This window comes from Siniperca chuatsi, linkage group LG4 (genome assembly GCF_020085105.1).
Source record: "Siniperca chuatsi isolate FFG_IHB_CAS linkage group LG4, ASM2008510v1, whole genome shotgun sequence".
Taxonomy (NCBI): Eukaryota; Metazoa; Chordata; class Actinopteri; order Centrarchiformes; family Sinipercidae; genus Siniperca; species Siniperca chuatsi.
The window spans coordinates 23,978,150-23,995,287 of record NC_058045.1 but is presented as its reverse complement, the minus strand read 5'-3'; the positions used below and the strand labels follow the sequence as shown (position 1 = coordinate 23,995,287).

Below are 17,138 nucleotides of genomic sequence, written 5' to 3'. Positions count from 1 at the left end.
GTTAGTAATAGAAAATGTTTAAAATCTGTTGTTGATCCCCATTATAATACACACAGTGACACACAGTCATGGGATACATGTGGTGGACTGTGTTGTCGACACAGTGGCTTATTCATAAATAGTGAAAATGTCCAAAATGACTATCTTGCAATGTTAAGATATTCCTTTATTCGCACCTAAACAAAGTAATTCCTTGGCCCATGGTTTACCTTTCTACCAAGTTTTACTGAAATCTGTTGACATGTTTTTGAACTCTCCTGCCAACTAACAAACAGTTAGATCAACATTTGTCAGCAGCAAGGTATGAAGAGTCTCCAACCACTGTAAATGTGTGCCCATACTACTACCATAGCGTTATATGTCAATGTTTTAGTATTTCATTTAAAGTAAAAGTGTGTGGAGAGTGATGACACAATAAATCAACACTGTAATTTAAATTTAAAGGAGTAGTTCAACATTTTGGGAAATACGCTTATCCGCTTTCTTGACAAAACTTAGATGATAAGATTGATATCACTCTCATGTCTGTACACTGAATATGAAGCCCCAGCCAGCAACTGGTTAGCTTAGCTTAGCATAGAGAATATATAAAGATAAATAGATAAAGTCACAGCGTCTGGCCAAGAAACAGTCCCGTACATAACCCCCCCGTAAAACCCATGTGTTGTAGTTGCACTTTGTTTGGATTAAACAAACAAGATATAATGTGTTCATTGCTGAGCTGGTAGGCAGATTTTGTTATCTTTGGATAGAGCCAAGCTAGCTGTTTCCACCTGTTTCTAGTCTTTATGCTAAGCTAAGCTAACTTTCTGCTGTCTGTAGCTTCATATTGAATGGACAGACATGTGAGTGGTATCAATCTTCTCCTCTAACTCTCGGCAAGAAAGTGAATAAGCGTAAATATTCCTTTAATCTCAGTCGTATAGCTCTTATCTCTTTATCATATTAATAGATGATGTGCTTTAAATCTCACAAAATGTCTGACAAAAGTTAATTATGTAGCCGATTTAAATGCATGAACTGAAGTGCTGCTATGGGGTCATGTGAGGTGGCCATGAAGCACAAAACTAATTATTTCGCTTAACAGAGGGGTAATGTACGAACAATCTGTCTCATTCTTAATCCCGATTGGATGCCTACGATATCACTCACAGATTACGAACTGGGTTAGCACTTTTTTTCAGTTTGTACTGTTTTTCATTTTAGGGCCATCACAGAGTGAAAGGTGATCCAAAACTTTTTCATTGCAACCAGCAGATGGTGTAGTGCTGCCTCCATATATTATAAGTGACTTCTGGGCTGCAACAACCAAAACTGTGACTCCACCCCCTTACAAGTTACTTCTGCACCCCTTGATGCACTGCCTCAAAGAAACGTTTGTATAATGCAAACATCTGTCAAAAAATCTCCAAAATGCAAAGTTCAGGCTGGCTCTGAACAAAGGCTGGTTCACTGTGAGAAATGTCTTGCACAGTGAACACTGACAGTTCAGGTACAATACATTGTCTCTTTTAGCATCTTTGCATTGCCTTCCTGTCACTTTTAGAATCAATTTTAAAAACATTTGTTTGCCACCTTTTAATTTTTTTTTTCATGTTTTAAAATGTATTATTATTATTATTAAGATGATTAGATAGTGTAGACCAGCCTTCATGAGAGTTCTATGAAATAAGGAGCTATTATCTTGAATGATGCAAATAAAGCTTGTTTTTCCTGTTTTTTGCTCAATAACAAACTAAGTCACCTAATTTGCAAGCAAACCAACAGCACTGCAGATATAGGCAGCTTTTTTACAGTTTAATCCCAATAAAATGAGTTTCTGTAGGAAACTACTATTCTCAACAGTGCTCTACCTGGATGTCCTTTAACCATGACAATGTCATGTTTGGTGACTTTATATTTTCATTTCAATTGATCCTTTTGGCTCATCAAAACCAATATAGTAACATGAATGCATTGTCTAAAATCTAAAATTAAAGCTGCTCTAATCTTTAATTTTCATATTAACAATGAATCAAATGGCGGCGTGTAATGTGAAAGGGGTTGTGGGAGTGGGAGTGATGCTGAAAGAGGATGGCAATTCAAACTAAAAATAAAATTGCAAAATGCAAGTCAAACAAAACATTCCCAACAATCAGTGTCGGCTTGCACTGTGTCTTTAAATCTCATTTTAAAACCTATTTTTACAGAATGGCTTGTCACAACAGCTAATTCATCTTTTTTCTTGGGCTTAATCTCTTTTTAATATATACACTCAGTTGCCACTTTATTAGGTACACCTAGCAAAAACTAATGCGGTCTAATACAACAGTCCTGCAATAAATCCTACCTTCATGAAGATTATATGTGAAGTTTCAATGAGAGGTGTTGATTCAACTTCATGATCATTTTGGAGGATTTAGTTTGTGGTGCAGTTGAACGATATTGCATATTAGCCTGTTATCTACGTGTACCTAATAAACTGGCAACTGAGGGTATATGTTTTATTCTTTTATTGTTACTTTGCATTTTATAAAGTTCTCTGTTGTATCGATGTTTGCTTCTTCATTTTATGTTGTTTTAAAGCAAGGCTATGTAACTCGTGAAAGAAGAAAAAACCTAATCTTCCTCTTACAAATTAAAAGCTGAATTCATAAGCAATAAAACACACCCTTGCTGAATTTAATACACTCAGGGGTTTTGCTACTTCAGTCTTACTTGGTCTGATATGACCAGTAGCTTATGGTGACTAATGTTAGCTAACATTACAGTAGATAGATATTGCTATGTAACTGACATTACTGAGTCAGTGTGCTGACTTTATGACTTCTGTGCTTGTGTTACTGATAAGCTGTGTTCAGACTGAATATGAGGCAAATGTTAGAGGTGGCTTGATTGGATATAAAATCAATGCAAAGGCACTAGTGGACTACAGGTGTTCAGTACATGTACGAACGAATCTTTAACATTGAATCTTTAAACTGAACTGACCTGAATCACCATTGTCACTGACCAAATCAGTAGCTTTTAGCAGTGGAGCTCTTCACTGGTGACTGAGAGCTCCATGGTCAGCTCAGCCGTGACACACTGTACATGACTTCCTTGTTAAAAGCCTATTAAAAGACTGCAAAAGACACAGAAACAACCATAATGTCGCAAATAATTGGCTGCTGAGCCATTAACCTTATGTGCTTGTATCAGCTAGTTTTGTACTGAACGAAATGTAACAACATGAACCAGCAACAGACTCAAAGTACTACTGAAATGAAGATAGACTGAATCAGTGCCAAACATCAAAGCAGTACGAACACTTGGGGCACAAACATGGTCCACGCAAGTACGCAAACACAGAAGCTTCGAGCTACGCAACATCGATTTCACGCGTCGTTGCGTTCTGGAGTGTGTCACCTGAAAATTTTAACGCAAGTGCGAGCTGGAGTCAGAGCGTTGTAGATAAGGGCACTATAGCACATAACTCTTTCTGTTTGGGTTAACTTTCGCTCAAAACAACCATGGCTGACCGCTTTGATGAAGCTCTAGCTGAACATGTCCATATCATGGATGTATTAAGGAGAACCTATGTATAGGCATGTTTATGATACTTCATCACCTCTTCATTCAGACAGGAATGCAATTGAAAACATATATACTGTCATGGATACACTGAGTTGCTCCATATCACCCCCTTGAGGACTGACGTCTGTTACCGCCGCACAGTCGTGCGAGCTGGACCAGGCGTTGGCATTTGTGTTCGCGTACTTTTGTGAACCATGTTTGTGCCTTTATGTGTTTACTTACTGACATATGTATCGAAGTGCATATGAACTGTGATGCCATCGCTTAGCTTAGAGGAAAACGAACTACATAGTCAGTGACTACTTAACCTTGAACTGAACAAAACTATTTGAATCGGCAAAGTGATTCGTAACTTCCACCTCTAGAGCGGACATAAATTGACCGTGGGTAGCACGGACTGAGGCGAAAACAAAAGCAAAAAAATTGGCGCTTACCAGAGGAAAAGACACTGAAGGAAAGGAGGCCCCAGTGCTCAACACGTATGTTGTTTGCGGGCACACAACACGACAACAGCAGAGGTGAAGCAAAGAGTACATGTACTACTAAGATGTGTTCACCCCCCCCCCCATTAGATTCATGGTTGCTCAGTAGACAGTCACATAGTCCCCATGCTGATTTGAATCTAGTTTTTCTATCACCTTCAAGAGTGTTTCTTAAATCAGAAAGATGTCACACAAAAACTAACAAGCAATAAATTGACTCTCAAAACAGGCAGAGTTCATCTAAATAAAAATCATTTATTTTTCATTAATATTATTATTATTATTATTATCATCATCATTCTATCTAGAGAGTCCACCATGCCACTTTCAGAACTGGAGTAGTGCTAAGACGTCTGTCTGTCTGTTGGGGTACAGGATGGGGGGACAGACAGATGGATGGATGAACAGGTCGAGAGGGGGGGGAGGGGGTCGGGACTTGTACAGGCTCACACTCCTGTTCATTCTCCATGCTGATGCAAACAAAGAGGGGATGATATAAAGGAGGGATGATAGAGAGAGGAGGAGGGACTGAATTGTCTTTAAAAGTAGTTTGTCCTCGTTGACCTACATGAGACTGAGCTGGGAGGAAAAAGACGATTTGGGGGACGATGGGGGAGCAGCTTCAAGCTTGCTGGTCAGACTGCTGGACAGGGAACCAGGACAAGCCAATCGCAGACTGATACAGAGGAGGAGGGTGTATGTATACATGTCTGCATGTGTGTTTGTACAGAGGGTGTGCTTGCATCGTTGTGTGTGTGTGTGTGTGTGTGTGTGTGTGTGTGTGTGTGTAGATGTGTGTATCTGTATGCACATATCTGTGAGTGTAACTGGTCAGAGTTACTTTGATCCATTGTCACTGTACACTTGTCAAAGTTACTGTCACAACCGGGTACAAAGTTGAGGTAACAAACATCCTTCTTCTTCCACTTCTGTAGAGAGGAAGAAAACATAAGAGAGAGTGTGAGGAGGAGGAGGAAACAAAAGAGGGGGCATTGCAGAAATGTAACTTTTCAACCAAATTCATAGTCTTACAGGTGTCTGATATTCTCAGTCTACTACACTGTGAAAGCAGTAAAGGTAAACATGTTGTCATAAATGATGCAGTCCTCTGGACCAATCCACAAGTACAGATGGGTGACAAATTAAAGAAAAAACCTGTATAAATGAGTGGAGAAACAGAGTAACAAATGCAGATGCTTGCATACAGGATCACTATTTGGTTTTCCTTCAATTTGTCACCCATCTGTACATCACTCTCTCTTGACTGGCATATATATATATATATGGCATCTATCTTCTTGCCACAGCACAGTAAGGTGATGTTAATGGTGGATTCAGTTTAGTTCTTTAAGAGGTTCAATGACCTCTCAATGAGGTTAAAAAAAAAAAAAAAAAAAGAGTCAAACTGGTCTAAAAGGTTGCTAGCTGGTTTGTTTGAGGAAATAAGTTTGGTTTGTTCTACATGTAGTGGATTAAATTATGTAAATTACATAGAACATTTGAATCTTAAAAAAAGAAGGAAAAAACTAAGAAATCATTTTTCAAACTGTTACCTGTGTTTCATCGCGCTGTAGTGTTGCCACTGGAAACCAGGTTGTTGTCCGAGTTCGACAGAGCCTGCTCCTTTATTACTGGGTCTGCAGGAGGAGAGAGGAACTACATTTAAGGATTCTTTGCAAACTTTAGTTAATGCTACTTTGAGTTTAGGACTATTTTAATCTTTAATATTTACACCGGGAGCACATTTCCTGTGCGTTTACATTTATGATGACACTGACATGAACGTTCAGTATTGTGCTTATTTAGAACCAACACAAGTGTGATTTTATGCTGCGTTCACCTGAGATGGAATTTGAAACAATGTAGTGTGTTGCACTCCAAATTACGATCAAATTTACGTTTAGCTAGTGCTACAGACTGCAAGTATTTTCACGTCTTTAATCTAAATGCTACAAAACCTTCACCAAGTCTCAATGTATCCCTTTGTTTGTCTCCTGCGTCAGCTGTGTGTGGTAGTGTGTGTCTTGCTTACAGAAGTAGGGGTGTTCCATGGCCTCTGTGGCCGTCAGTCTCTGTTGGTGGTCGTAGCGTAGCAGCTTGTCCAGCAGGTCCAGAGCTTCAGGACTCACCAAGTGCTGGTTCTCCGTCTGCACAAACTGTTCCCAGCGCTTCCTGCTCTGCCTGCAGGGAAACACAACAACCATCACTGCTGAGAGGACGTCTACTGATAGTGCTGCTACTACTAAATATGACATCACTTTACTGGCTCCTATACGCTGTTTTTTTATTTTGTCCATTATGCCCATATAGTATAAGCATTATTTGTGTGTTTCTATCTGATTAGCATATAATATTTCCCTTTATCTCTTCAATGGAGAGGTCATAGGTCAGGAACCCTGCATGTGACAAGCAATCATTTTCTCACATAAAGTTGGCTGTTTGAGTCATTTCCTGTCACGTAGAGAGAAATGACCATTGTCAACAAAAAGACCTACCTACCTACCCTATGGAGTTTTTGACCACTAGTGGTGCTAGGGAGCAATGTTTTGACACGAGGGTCCCTGTTTTGTTTACATTTTGTGCCTTACAAATGCAAATAAGGACCCAAGCATATGCCCAGGAGCATGCGGGTGAAGATCATACACATTTCTGCAGTCTAGCACTACTTCACTGGTTGACAGTTGGCGGCGATAACGCACCAAGATACGTAACAATTTGTCAGAAAAAGGCACAGGAAAAAAAAGCTAGTCGATATGAAAATGGATGTGAACAAAAAACTGATTTTGCAAATGTTTTATGAGGAGGAAATTGCATTCAAAAGGTTTGTTAGGCTTCAAGGATACGTGTTTCTTTGGTGAGAAACACTGAATGTTTACAAGAAAACACAACAGGGTGCCTTTAAGAATCTGTGACCGTATGGCTCAAGCTGGGGCCAAAGACATTTCCCTCCAAATTTCCCCTCAGCACATTACATAAGAGCTGCAGTGGAAAAGGTGAACTATCACTGTGATGCAGTTTAAAAACAGCACATTTCATAATTGCAGGCAGGATAACACATTTCTTTGTGAGCTGCAAAGTGAAAATCGATGGTCCTAATCAGGACCGGCTGGATTACAAGGAGGGCCTCAGCAGATTTTATAATAAGGCTTCCTTTTCAAGATGTGAACGCTGAATTTACTTTATTTGACTGAATTAAGGATCATTTCAAAGGCCATTTTATAACTCTTTATTTTATCAATGGGAGTGTTCAGGATTTACTGATTAGTACCTCAGGAGTTGATAGTGAGTCAGAGAAAGGCATACGGATATGCAGCACTGAAAGCTTAAAAATATTTACTTAGCATTTTCAGTATGTTCCTCAAGGACTCTAGCAGGGCAGATGCTCTTCTAATATTTGTACTATGTCACTTTGCTGCCGCTCAGGATATTTTTAGACTGTATTCTGATTTGACTTGTACGCCACATTCAGCTCCAGAGCAGCTACTGTCCCAATAAGTGGAGTGTGATGGGAATCCCAGAGGCAAAGTAAGAGTGGACTTACTGTCCCAGCAGGTCTTTGAAGCGCGGATCCAGTTCAATGTGGTATTTACGCAGGTAGCCGAACAGCTCGTCTGTCCCCAGAACCTTCGCAATTCGCACCAACTAGAAAAACACAACACGCCGGGGTTCAATCTCTGTGTACCACTTTAAAATATGAAATAAATCTTAATCACATTATGGTTGATACATTTATTCACTGACCATTCAAAGATGATTGTTAGCCTCTATGTTGTTAATTTCTCCCTGATCAACCTGATGATTCGTTTTTTCCCATTTTTCACACTTTCCACTCTGCTATGAGAAGCTCTCAAAGCTCTAATTCTGTTTGTGCTGAAAGACAGCGCCCTCTTCCTGTTACTACTGTTGACACTTGAGAGTGAGGTACCACAGATAACCACCGATAAAAGGTCCAGGATACAAATACAGGTTGTCTCCATTACATGTTTGGGTCATTCTGTGCCTAAACAGCCCTGTGTGTGCGGAGCAGCAAGCCAGACATTTGGGATTTTTTCTTGTGTTTTTCCCAGTATGTGTATGTGTGCAAGAAATCAGCAATTAATGACCTTTACTCATCTGTCTCATTCGATATGAATATGCTGCTGTTGTCCCTGGTGTGTATGAGTTGCACATGTGTGTCAGAGGTACCTGGTCATAGTTGTCTTGTCCATGGAAGAAAGGCTCTTTCTGAAAAATCATACTGGCCAGCATACAGCCCAAGCTCCACATGTCTAAACTGTAATCATACATCTGAAACACAAAATCATCAAACAGCACTGCCGATGATGAAAACACAGACATCAGAATTATCCATGTGTGGTGACAACATTTCCTCATCAATGTGTGACTAGCAACGTTTTAAAAATGTATTTGTGTATATTTGTGAGAGAGTAACAGAAGAAAAAAAAAGTATCTCTAAAGGGTGTTTATAAAATCTGACGTTAATGGGAGTTTAAATGTGGGCTGGTTCAAGGTGTGTGTTACCTGGTAGTCCACCAGGAGTTCGGGGCCTTTGAAGTATCGTGACGCCACTCTGACGTTGTACTCCTGGGACGGATGGTAGAACTCTGCCAAACCCCAGTCTATAAGGCGTAGCTATGGAAACACAGTGTATCCTCATTCAGCTTCACTTCAGTTTTAAAACAGAATATTGAGAAAATCTTACTAAACAACACTACCAGATGTAACCTAATATCACCTTTGGTTAGCAACACACTGTTGTAGGTGTGTGAGATATGTATTCTGTTGGGTATATTAGGTTGATTCACATCCATGTTAGCCTGCTGCCCCCTGCTGGCCAAGAGTGTATTCTTGAATTTAATGTGGTGTTGCTCAGCAGATAGTAGTGCATTAATAGGGCTACAGTTAAAGTGGTAATCAGTGCAATACACTTTAAAAAATATACAGTATTTTATTTTTCGTATTTTGATGGTTAGAGTTTATTTTTGTGTTTTTCTGCAGTCCAGTTCTCAGAAAACCCAGCAGGGCTGAGCTCTAACTGCAGCCACAGTGTGAGCAGCTGCGGCTGGCTGTGGCAGTGAGGTAAAAGAAACAGTAATTGTGTTTTCTGTTTACTCTATGTAAAGCTCTGCAGTTAGCGGACTAATCCTGGTGGTTGTGTCTGGCTTCACAGTGCTTTCTTGGCCAATGTAACTATCTTTCCTACTATCTAGCCAACCGATCACAATCACAGCCACAGTTATTGTTACAACTACAGCAATAGCTGTTATTTCAAGGAACTCACTCCGACTGCACTCAAACACATTACAGGGACACCACGTGTTTAAAAGCCAATGCTAATGCATTACCAACCAACAACAATCCAACTCCTTTTGAAATAGCGGACAATATAAAGAAGAGAGGAATGAAAGGATGAAGAAAGCCAGAGAGAAAATAAACCGTGAGAGAGAGGGGCTGAAACAGCGGGGTGAGATAATATTCAGAGTGTGTGGGTGTGTGAAGAAAAAGAAAAAAAAGGACTATATAGGGCACCTACCTTTCTCAACTGGTGGTCGATCATCACATTGTGGGGCTTTACGTCACGGTGCATGATTCCCATACTGTGACAGTAGTCCAGAGCCTGGCAGACATATACACACACACACACACACACACACACACACACACACACACACACACACACACACACAAACACGTGTAATGTTAGAACAGACAAAGATAGAAATATGAGTACACAGTACAGTTTTTTGAATTCCCAGGAATCTTGCCAAGAAGAGAGACTAAGTGAGAACATTTCTTATTCAGAACATTTCTTATTCATTACATTTAACGTTATAAAAGTGAAAGACCAACAACATGTAATGTAACAAGTCTCACCTTCAGTAGTTCATACATATAGAAACGGATATCATAATCTGTCAACTTCTGGTACAACTCCTGCAGGGAAAGACATTTACATCAGGATTTGAATCTTAAATTTGAAATGAGTTCAAGGAAAAAGCTGCCGCCCCCTGCACCATTTAACCTCTACTGATTAAGACACTACAATATAGGACGTGATAAACAGGCACCCGGGTCCAGTGAAGGCAGTAAACATTCAATGTGACCTCAAAGACCGAACAGTAGACCCCCAGAAGCATGCAGAAGAGAGGTGAAGGTTGTACCTTGAAGTCTGTGTTATTGATGCATTCAAAGACGAGCGCTGGAGTTCTGGACTGTACAGCCACCACGGAGAGACAGAGAGGGGCGGGGAGTGTCACAGAGTCGAAATCAGTAAAAACAACAACAACAAAAAAAAAAAATCATAAACCACAATGAAAACAGAGAATCATTACTGATTCAGTCACCTGATTAATCACAACCCCACTGTGTGATCTTAACAATTAACCATAAACTGAACATACAGTAAATCACGCTGTACAGACAAGCAGTCGTTGCTGCTTAATTTCAAGCAAACTGTCCATATAAGCTAATAAGAATTTCCTAACCCCTGTAGTTTACAGGAAACATGACTCCAGACAAAAGGACTCTGCATGGCTCCCACCACTGCACTGAAAGACACCCTGGCAAAGTCAGAGCGCTTCCATGGCCCGAAAATATTCTTCCTTCCTGGTTTGTTTAAAAAGAAAAGCTCTAAAAAGAGGTATTCAGTCTCGTTTACAGCATAGACTTAAGACTGAAAATATAGGAAAGTGGCCCATTTGTAAAACTCCCTGATATTCCCCAAATTCTACAGATATTTTATCAAATTTTCTGACTTTACTTTGTTTTATTACACCTCTGTAAATTCTGATATTAAAGAAATGTCTGGACCAGTGGGAACCCTAACCCCATAAACTTGTGTTGAGAAACACTGAATGTAAACCAAATGTGTTACTCAAGTTACTTTACACGTCTTTACGGGAATAATTCAAGCAAACACTGACAATTGTAATCTTGAGTTCTGTCCATCCTTGTGTGAAATCAGGGCACCAAATAAAAAAAGGCAACTAACGTCTCATAACAGCCTCCCTGGCTAATGTATGTTTGATTACACTGACAATGCAAATTCATGTTGCACATTTTACCTGTATTCTTAACATTTGATATATTCCAACACTCTCCATTCATTTCCTTATTCTAGAAGTACAGAAATGCCATTAGCGAGCCTACCACCGGGTCTTTGACTGTGTCCACCAGTCGGATGATGTTGGTCCCCCCTCGCAGGTTCTCCAGGATCTTGATCTCTCGCTTGATCTTCTTCTTCTTGACCGGCTATTCCATAGGAAAACCAAGCAAGGCAAACAGAGACAGAGATTTAGAAGAGAGGTCTTAGGGTATAAGACAAGAAAAAAAAATCACATCAAGTAAAAGCAGAGGAGTTTGCCTGTGTGCTATTTCAAACTCCTGATCTTGAATCTGCTGATCCTGCTGACCTGCCGCTGCTGCATTCAGCATCAGTCTGTTAATCTTTGTACAGAGACATTTAGTGCAGGCGGAGGTTGATGTTTACATTTAAATGACTGACAGATAATTTGGCACTGCCTTAGACTCTGACCCTTGCTAAATGGCATGGTGACAGGCATCCTCATCTTCACTGCGTCACCATGACACCAGCTCCAAACATTACCCATCTTACTTTTTATTAAAGGGTTATAATCTCTGGTGGTAACAGCTGAACACAAGAATAGACTAATTGTGTTTAATTTATTGATTCCTTTGTATAATCCTCTGCAAAATCATTATAAAAGAAAAAATTATATGATTATGATTTACAACACTGGTGTTCTTGGAGTGGACAGAAGGCTTTACTGCCTGTTCATTATGGAGGACAAAAAATGACATATTCAACATTAAATAAATGTTGAAATAAATACTTGCAGGGCAAACCAGGCAGAAGCAAAACATCTTGCAGCTAGCTAACATTAATGGTAAGTGCACCAGTAAGCTCAGCTTTATACACCACTATCAAAAAAAGTAATTGAGCCAATCCGTGCAGCTAGTACTGCCTATTTCATTAGCATACAGACAAAGAAATGTAGAAACAGAAATAAATTTAAGAAATGTATTTATTTCCTGATTAATAACCAACACTTATTGATTCATTTAATTATTTATGTATTCATTTACCTTTATTAATTTGTTGATTAAAACATGTATTTATGTAATAGTAAATGTATTTACTTATTTATTTGTTGTTTAATTTTTTCTCCTCCATAGTTCATAACACAGTTTAAGATACTACATCCACCTGCTATACTAACTAGGCATCCTCATTCAGTAAAGTTTGAACTATAAGGAGAAAGGGATTGCATTAATAGTTGGGCTCCAACTAACAATTATTTTTTATCATGAACTGATCTGCCATTTGTTTTCTCGATTAATCCTTTGGGTTACGAAATGTCAGAAAATACTGAAAAATGGCCATCACAATTTCCTGAAGCCCAAGGTGACATCTTCAAATTGCTTGTTTTGTCCCGTCATCAGTCCAAAAACTAAAAGGTATTCCGTTTACTATCAAAGACAAGTAGAAAATCCTCATCATTGAGAAACCTAAATTAATGAATGTTGCATGGCATGGCATTTTAACTTGAAAAATAAGTCAAAGGATTCTGGCCAGGGACCTTTGTTGTCATACTCTCTCATACACTCTCTCTCTCTCTCTCTCTCTCTCTCTCTCTCTCTCTACTGTTGACTGTCAAATAAAGGCAAAATGCCAAAAAATTATCTTGAAAAATTTAGCAAAATAGACGATTACATTTCTGTCGATCAACTAACCCACTAAATGTTTTATCACTAAACTAAACTTACATCTAGTTAACATAATAAATTAACATCTGCAAGACAACTGGCTCCAACTTTTATGCTTCTGCTGTCGGCGAGACCTTTCATCCAAACTCAAGAGTCAGTTTGTAAGAATTTTCCAAATTAAGGATTTACTTTTTCTTCATATTACACAGAAAATAATTAGGATTGCAAATAACAATTACTTTCATTATTGATTAATCTCCCAATTAGTTTCTTGATTAATCAATGAATTGATTACCCATCCCAATTCTCTAAAGCCCAAGGTGACATCTTCAGATTGCTTGTTTTGTCCGACCAACAGTCCAAAACCTGCAGATATTCTGTTTGCTCGAGAATGTTTGGCATTTTGCTTGAAAAATGACAAACAATTATTCCACTAATCATTTCAGCTCTACTAATAAGTTGGGAGTTTTGAGACTAAACCTGTCATCCAAACTCAGTGTCAGTTTTCAGTAATTTTAACAATTTAGGTCACTCATTCTTCATATTACACTCATACACTCAATATTTTACTCCACTTCAACCACACATTCAGCCAGGACATTCTGCATTTGGCTAAAGGAGATCCAACTGCTCACCTTCAGGATCTTGACCACCACCTTCTCATTGTTGGTGATGTTGATGGCCTCGAACACTTCGCTGTACTTCCCTCTGCCCAGCTTACGAACCAGCTGGTAGTCCTCCTGGTTGCTATAGGGACAGACAGAGACACAGTGCAGAGCTTGTGTGACTGCGTGAAAATGACAGAAAAATATTTTCAGCGTCAGTGTGCCATTAAGTCGGTGTATGAGCTGTTGCTAAGTGTTTCGTGTCACTGAGATGAAGCTGAGCCTTGGGGAATGAAGTGATGTCTGGTTCTGATCTCTGATGTTATTTACGTCAACAGACAGGGTGAAAATGGGGACAGAGATGGAGGTGAAGGGGAGAAAAGTGTCAGACAGTGCAGAACAGCAGGGCAGTGGGCTGGGAGACTGCACTATCGTAGTGTCATCACACCCTCACAGCTAGATGTATAATAATAGACACCCATCTGCCACACTTTCCCTCTTCCACAAACAGACATGCACACAGAGACACAGACACTGTGGTCAGACATCACATGCATACAATTAGAGCAACCTGCAGTAAACAGAAATGTCCTCACTTCCAGTTGGGTACGTGGGCCTCGTAGTCCCAGTACTCCCGGCTCTTCAGCGTGTTGACGTCTGCGTACACACGGGACTTGCTACCGGCCACCGGACCTGGCATGGCTAGACCCGAGGCTCGGGCGCTGTGGGGCGTGTGTCAAGGAGATCTGCTAGGGGTGGGGGTCACGGACAAACTGGAGGGGATTGTTGATGTAGACCGGTAACTGGACTTGCCAGTCTGTCTGTGTGGGTGTGAAGTGGAACAGGCCAGCCAGCCAGCTAGCTTCCCTCTGCAGCCAGACTGAGAGAAAAGGGAGAGAGGGAGGGAGAGAACCGGAGATGTCCGCCGGGGTTCGCAGCAGTCAGTGCCCGCCGAGCAGCGCTCCTTGGTCGGATTGTCAGAAGCAGCAGAGCCGGTGTCAGTGGGGCTCGGAGGTGGGCTGATCAGAGTCGGGGTGATAGTGCAGCTGAGGTTACACACAGGGACGGGGAGGCATCAGGGTGTTGAGGTAGAGAGGAAACGGACCCCTAAAAGGCCATAGAGGAGGAGGAAAGGGGGTCGGTGATCTAAATATCACGGGTTAAAACTCCGAAGCTGCTCTCTTTACGGGCCCTAAAACGTTAGGGGAGCTTCCTGCGTTAGCCGATGGACGATCGGGGAGGGAGGGGGGTTGCCCTCGGTGGTCCAGTGTTAGCTATCAATCAACTGTTGATGTGACGGATCGGTAGCGGGGGTCGACCGGAGGGAGAGGGGGGTGGAGCAGCAGAGAGATCGATGTTGCTAGCTAACGTTAGCCAGCGATGCTACTTCAGCGCGGAGATGTCGCACCGACGGGGAGCGCTCGGCGCCGTGCACCACCATCGGCGGACCCCGCGTCATGTGCGACCGGTTGTGCGGGGAAGCAGCGCCTCAGTGGCCCTGTACCAGACGCCGACAGAGGGCCCGGGATTCAGGGGTTTCTTCTGAAGCCACAGACCTCCCCGGTCGAGAGCGCAGGGAAGGGACTAGGATTGCGATTGAAGAGCAGCGAGAGAGCCGCCCGGATGTGAAAGCAGCTGGCTGCCGGGGTGAAGATGAGGAATGTGATGTTCGACTGAGCAGCCGAGACACAGCGCCCTCTAGGGGCGAGGATGTGATAGCGGGGCAAAAGTTGAAGGCTCACGGCTTTTGTCTGCCAAACATTGGACTGCTATATCCGTGCTCTCAGTTTAATAGCCTATTGTCTTTGGCGTGAGACACCTGCTATCCCGATATCCCGATAAAAGCGATCATTTGTGTGACTTTAGTTGTTTAGTTAGTTGCGCGCGCGCACACACACACACACACACACACACACACACACACACAGACCTCTCCAAAATTACAAAGCACCTTCACGTAGCTTCTAAATAAACAGTTATTACAGCCACTGAATGAGTGAGCCCGACACAGGCTCCAGCTCTGCGGCTGCTGGAGGCTTGAGCACCGCAATATTTTTCACTGCACCCCCGAATAGCCTAAACATAATATTATAGGCTATTAGATCAGATGATGTTGTAGCCTGACATGAAATCAGATATATGACCATCCGCCATAAAACCAATTACACGATGCCGAGTTGCTCTACTATATGGTGTTTTACGCACGGTGACATCCCTGCATTTGAGGACATTCCGGGCCCGGACATCTGTAGGGGGGTCCGGGGGAAACGTTTTCATAAACAAGCTCTATTTTGATGCTTTTTTTATGCACTCTGTCACTTTGTTTACATTCAAAGTATGTCTTAATCATTCAAAAATTAAAACGTGCACCTCAAAAACCTGTTTAGTTTCCAGATTAATTATGAATTGGGATGTTAAAAAGATTAGAAAGTTAGTCATTAGTGTTAGTATTGAGAAACAGAACACTTCACAATTGCTATCATTAAACATTTACTGACTAGAGTATTTTACTGTATTTTCAGATACAGTGTACTGTTAACCTGTCCATCATCAATTCAAGTGCTTTATTGGTAAATGCCAAAGCATTTTAATACAAACTGTACAATCAATAAACACAAATACAACAAAATAGAGTATAAAAAGAAGCTGTAGTAACGTTACATAAACAGGGACTTTTTATTTATTTTCCGCGGCAGCAAACACAACACACAGCCTTTCAGTAAGTATTATATTGCAACCTCAGCTTATCTACACACTTTATGGCCCTAACAGCAAACGTGACGGTACGTCTCTCACAACAAACCCGCTACACTCCGTCACACACACAGGTGAACCCACAAGGCCACCTTCCTTAAAGAGGACAACACACAGGTGCAGTTAGGCTGTGGGTGTGCTAACCAGAGGTATAGTCATCATATGTGTGTAGCGTCACTGTCACTAAAAAGTCATCTTTTTTATGAGCTTAGAAAAACAGCCTCTTTTCAGCTTTGTGACTTTGCATATCCCAGCTAATCCAAAGGAGGTTTAAATAGTTAATGTAGCTTAGAGGCTTTTCTCAACAAATAAAGGAACACTGCATCCTTCAGTTTATCACAAGCATTCAAAATTACCACATCTGGAGATATGTGGTTTTCACTGGACAGGAAGGGGATGATAAATTTGAAAAGTAGCTAAAGCTGTCAGACAAATGCAGTGGAGTAAAAAATACAATATTTCCCTTTGAGATGTAGTGGAGTAGCTCTAAAGATAAGGCAGCTCTTGAGAACAACAAAATGGCTCAAATAAAAACTATAGGCCAATAGCCAAATGGCATTACATGGAATACCGATCCGTTATGAGAAAAATAAAATAGCGAAAGCAGGGACTTATCTGAGGCATTCATTGGTATCACTCTGCATTGTCTATTGTTATATTCAATCTAGATTAATATGAAAATGATTTGTTGAGGTGAAAACGTTACATATAGCCACAATAAAATTCTAAAATTGAATCATTTATATGTTCACAGTCACACATAAAACATGGCTTAACAGCAACAACATTTAACAAAAGTACACAATTCGGCTCAATAATAACTCACAAGGTTCACAGACAAAACAATTGTCTCTTGCTAGACACGTTTTCCCCACATATCCAAAATGCTAATGTTATTAGCTTAAGCCTATGGCGTTTTACATTACATAAATTAGCCTAGCGGCTAGCGGACTTTGCCCTCTACTCATAGCTTAACAAATTACATGTATTATTTATACTTTTTCTTACTCACCGC

The 17,138-nt window shown here is 40.8% G+C and overlaps 1 protein-coding gene across 1 annotated transcript; it reads right to left on the bottom strand.

The window, feature by feature from the left end:
* Positions 1–4,272: 4,272 nt before the first annotated feature.
* Positions 4,273–15,244, bottom strand: csnk2a2b (casein kinase 2, alpha prime polypeptide b). The gene is made up of 12 exons (XM_044194655.1): positions 13,966–15,244; positions 13,400–13,511; positions 11,187–11,288; positions 10,199–10,249; positions 9,912–9,971; positions 9,571–9,654; positions 8,559–8,669; positions 8,223–8,324; positions 7,579–7,679; positions 6,070–6,218; positions 5,591–5,674; positions 4,273–4,966 (listed from the first exon to the last, which is right to left on the bottom strand). Exons 1-11 carry the CDS (start codon positions 14,067–14,069, stop codon positions 5,598–5,600), a joined length of 1,053 nt encoding a protein of 350 aa, XP_044050590.1. The 5' UTR covers positions 14,070–15,244; the 3' UTR covers positions 4,273–4,966; positions 5,591–5,597.
* Positions 15,245–17,138: the final 1,894 nt, after the last annotated feature.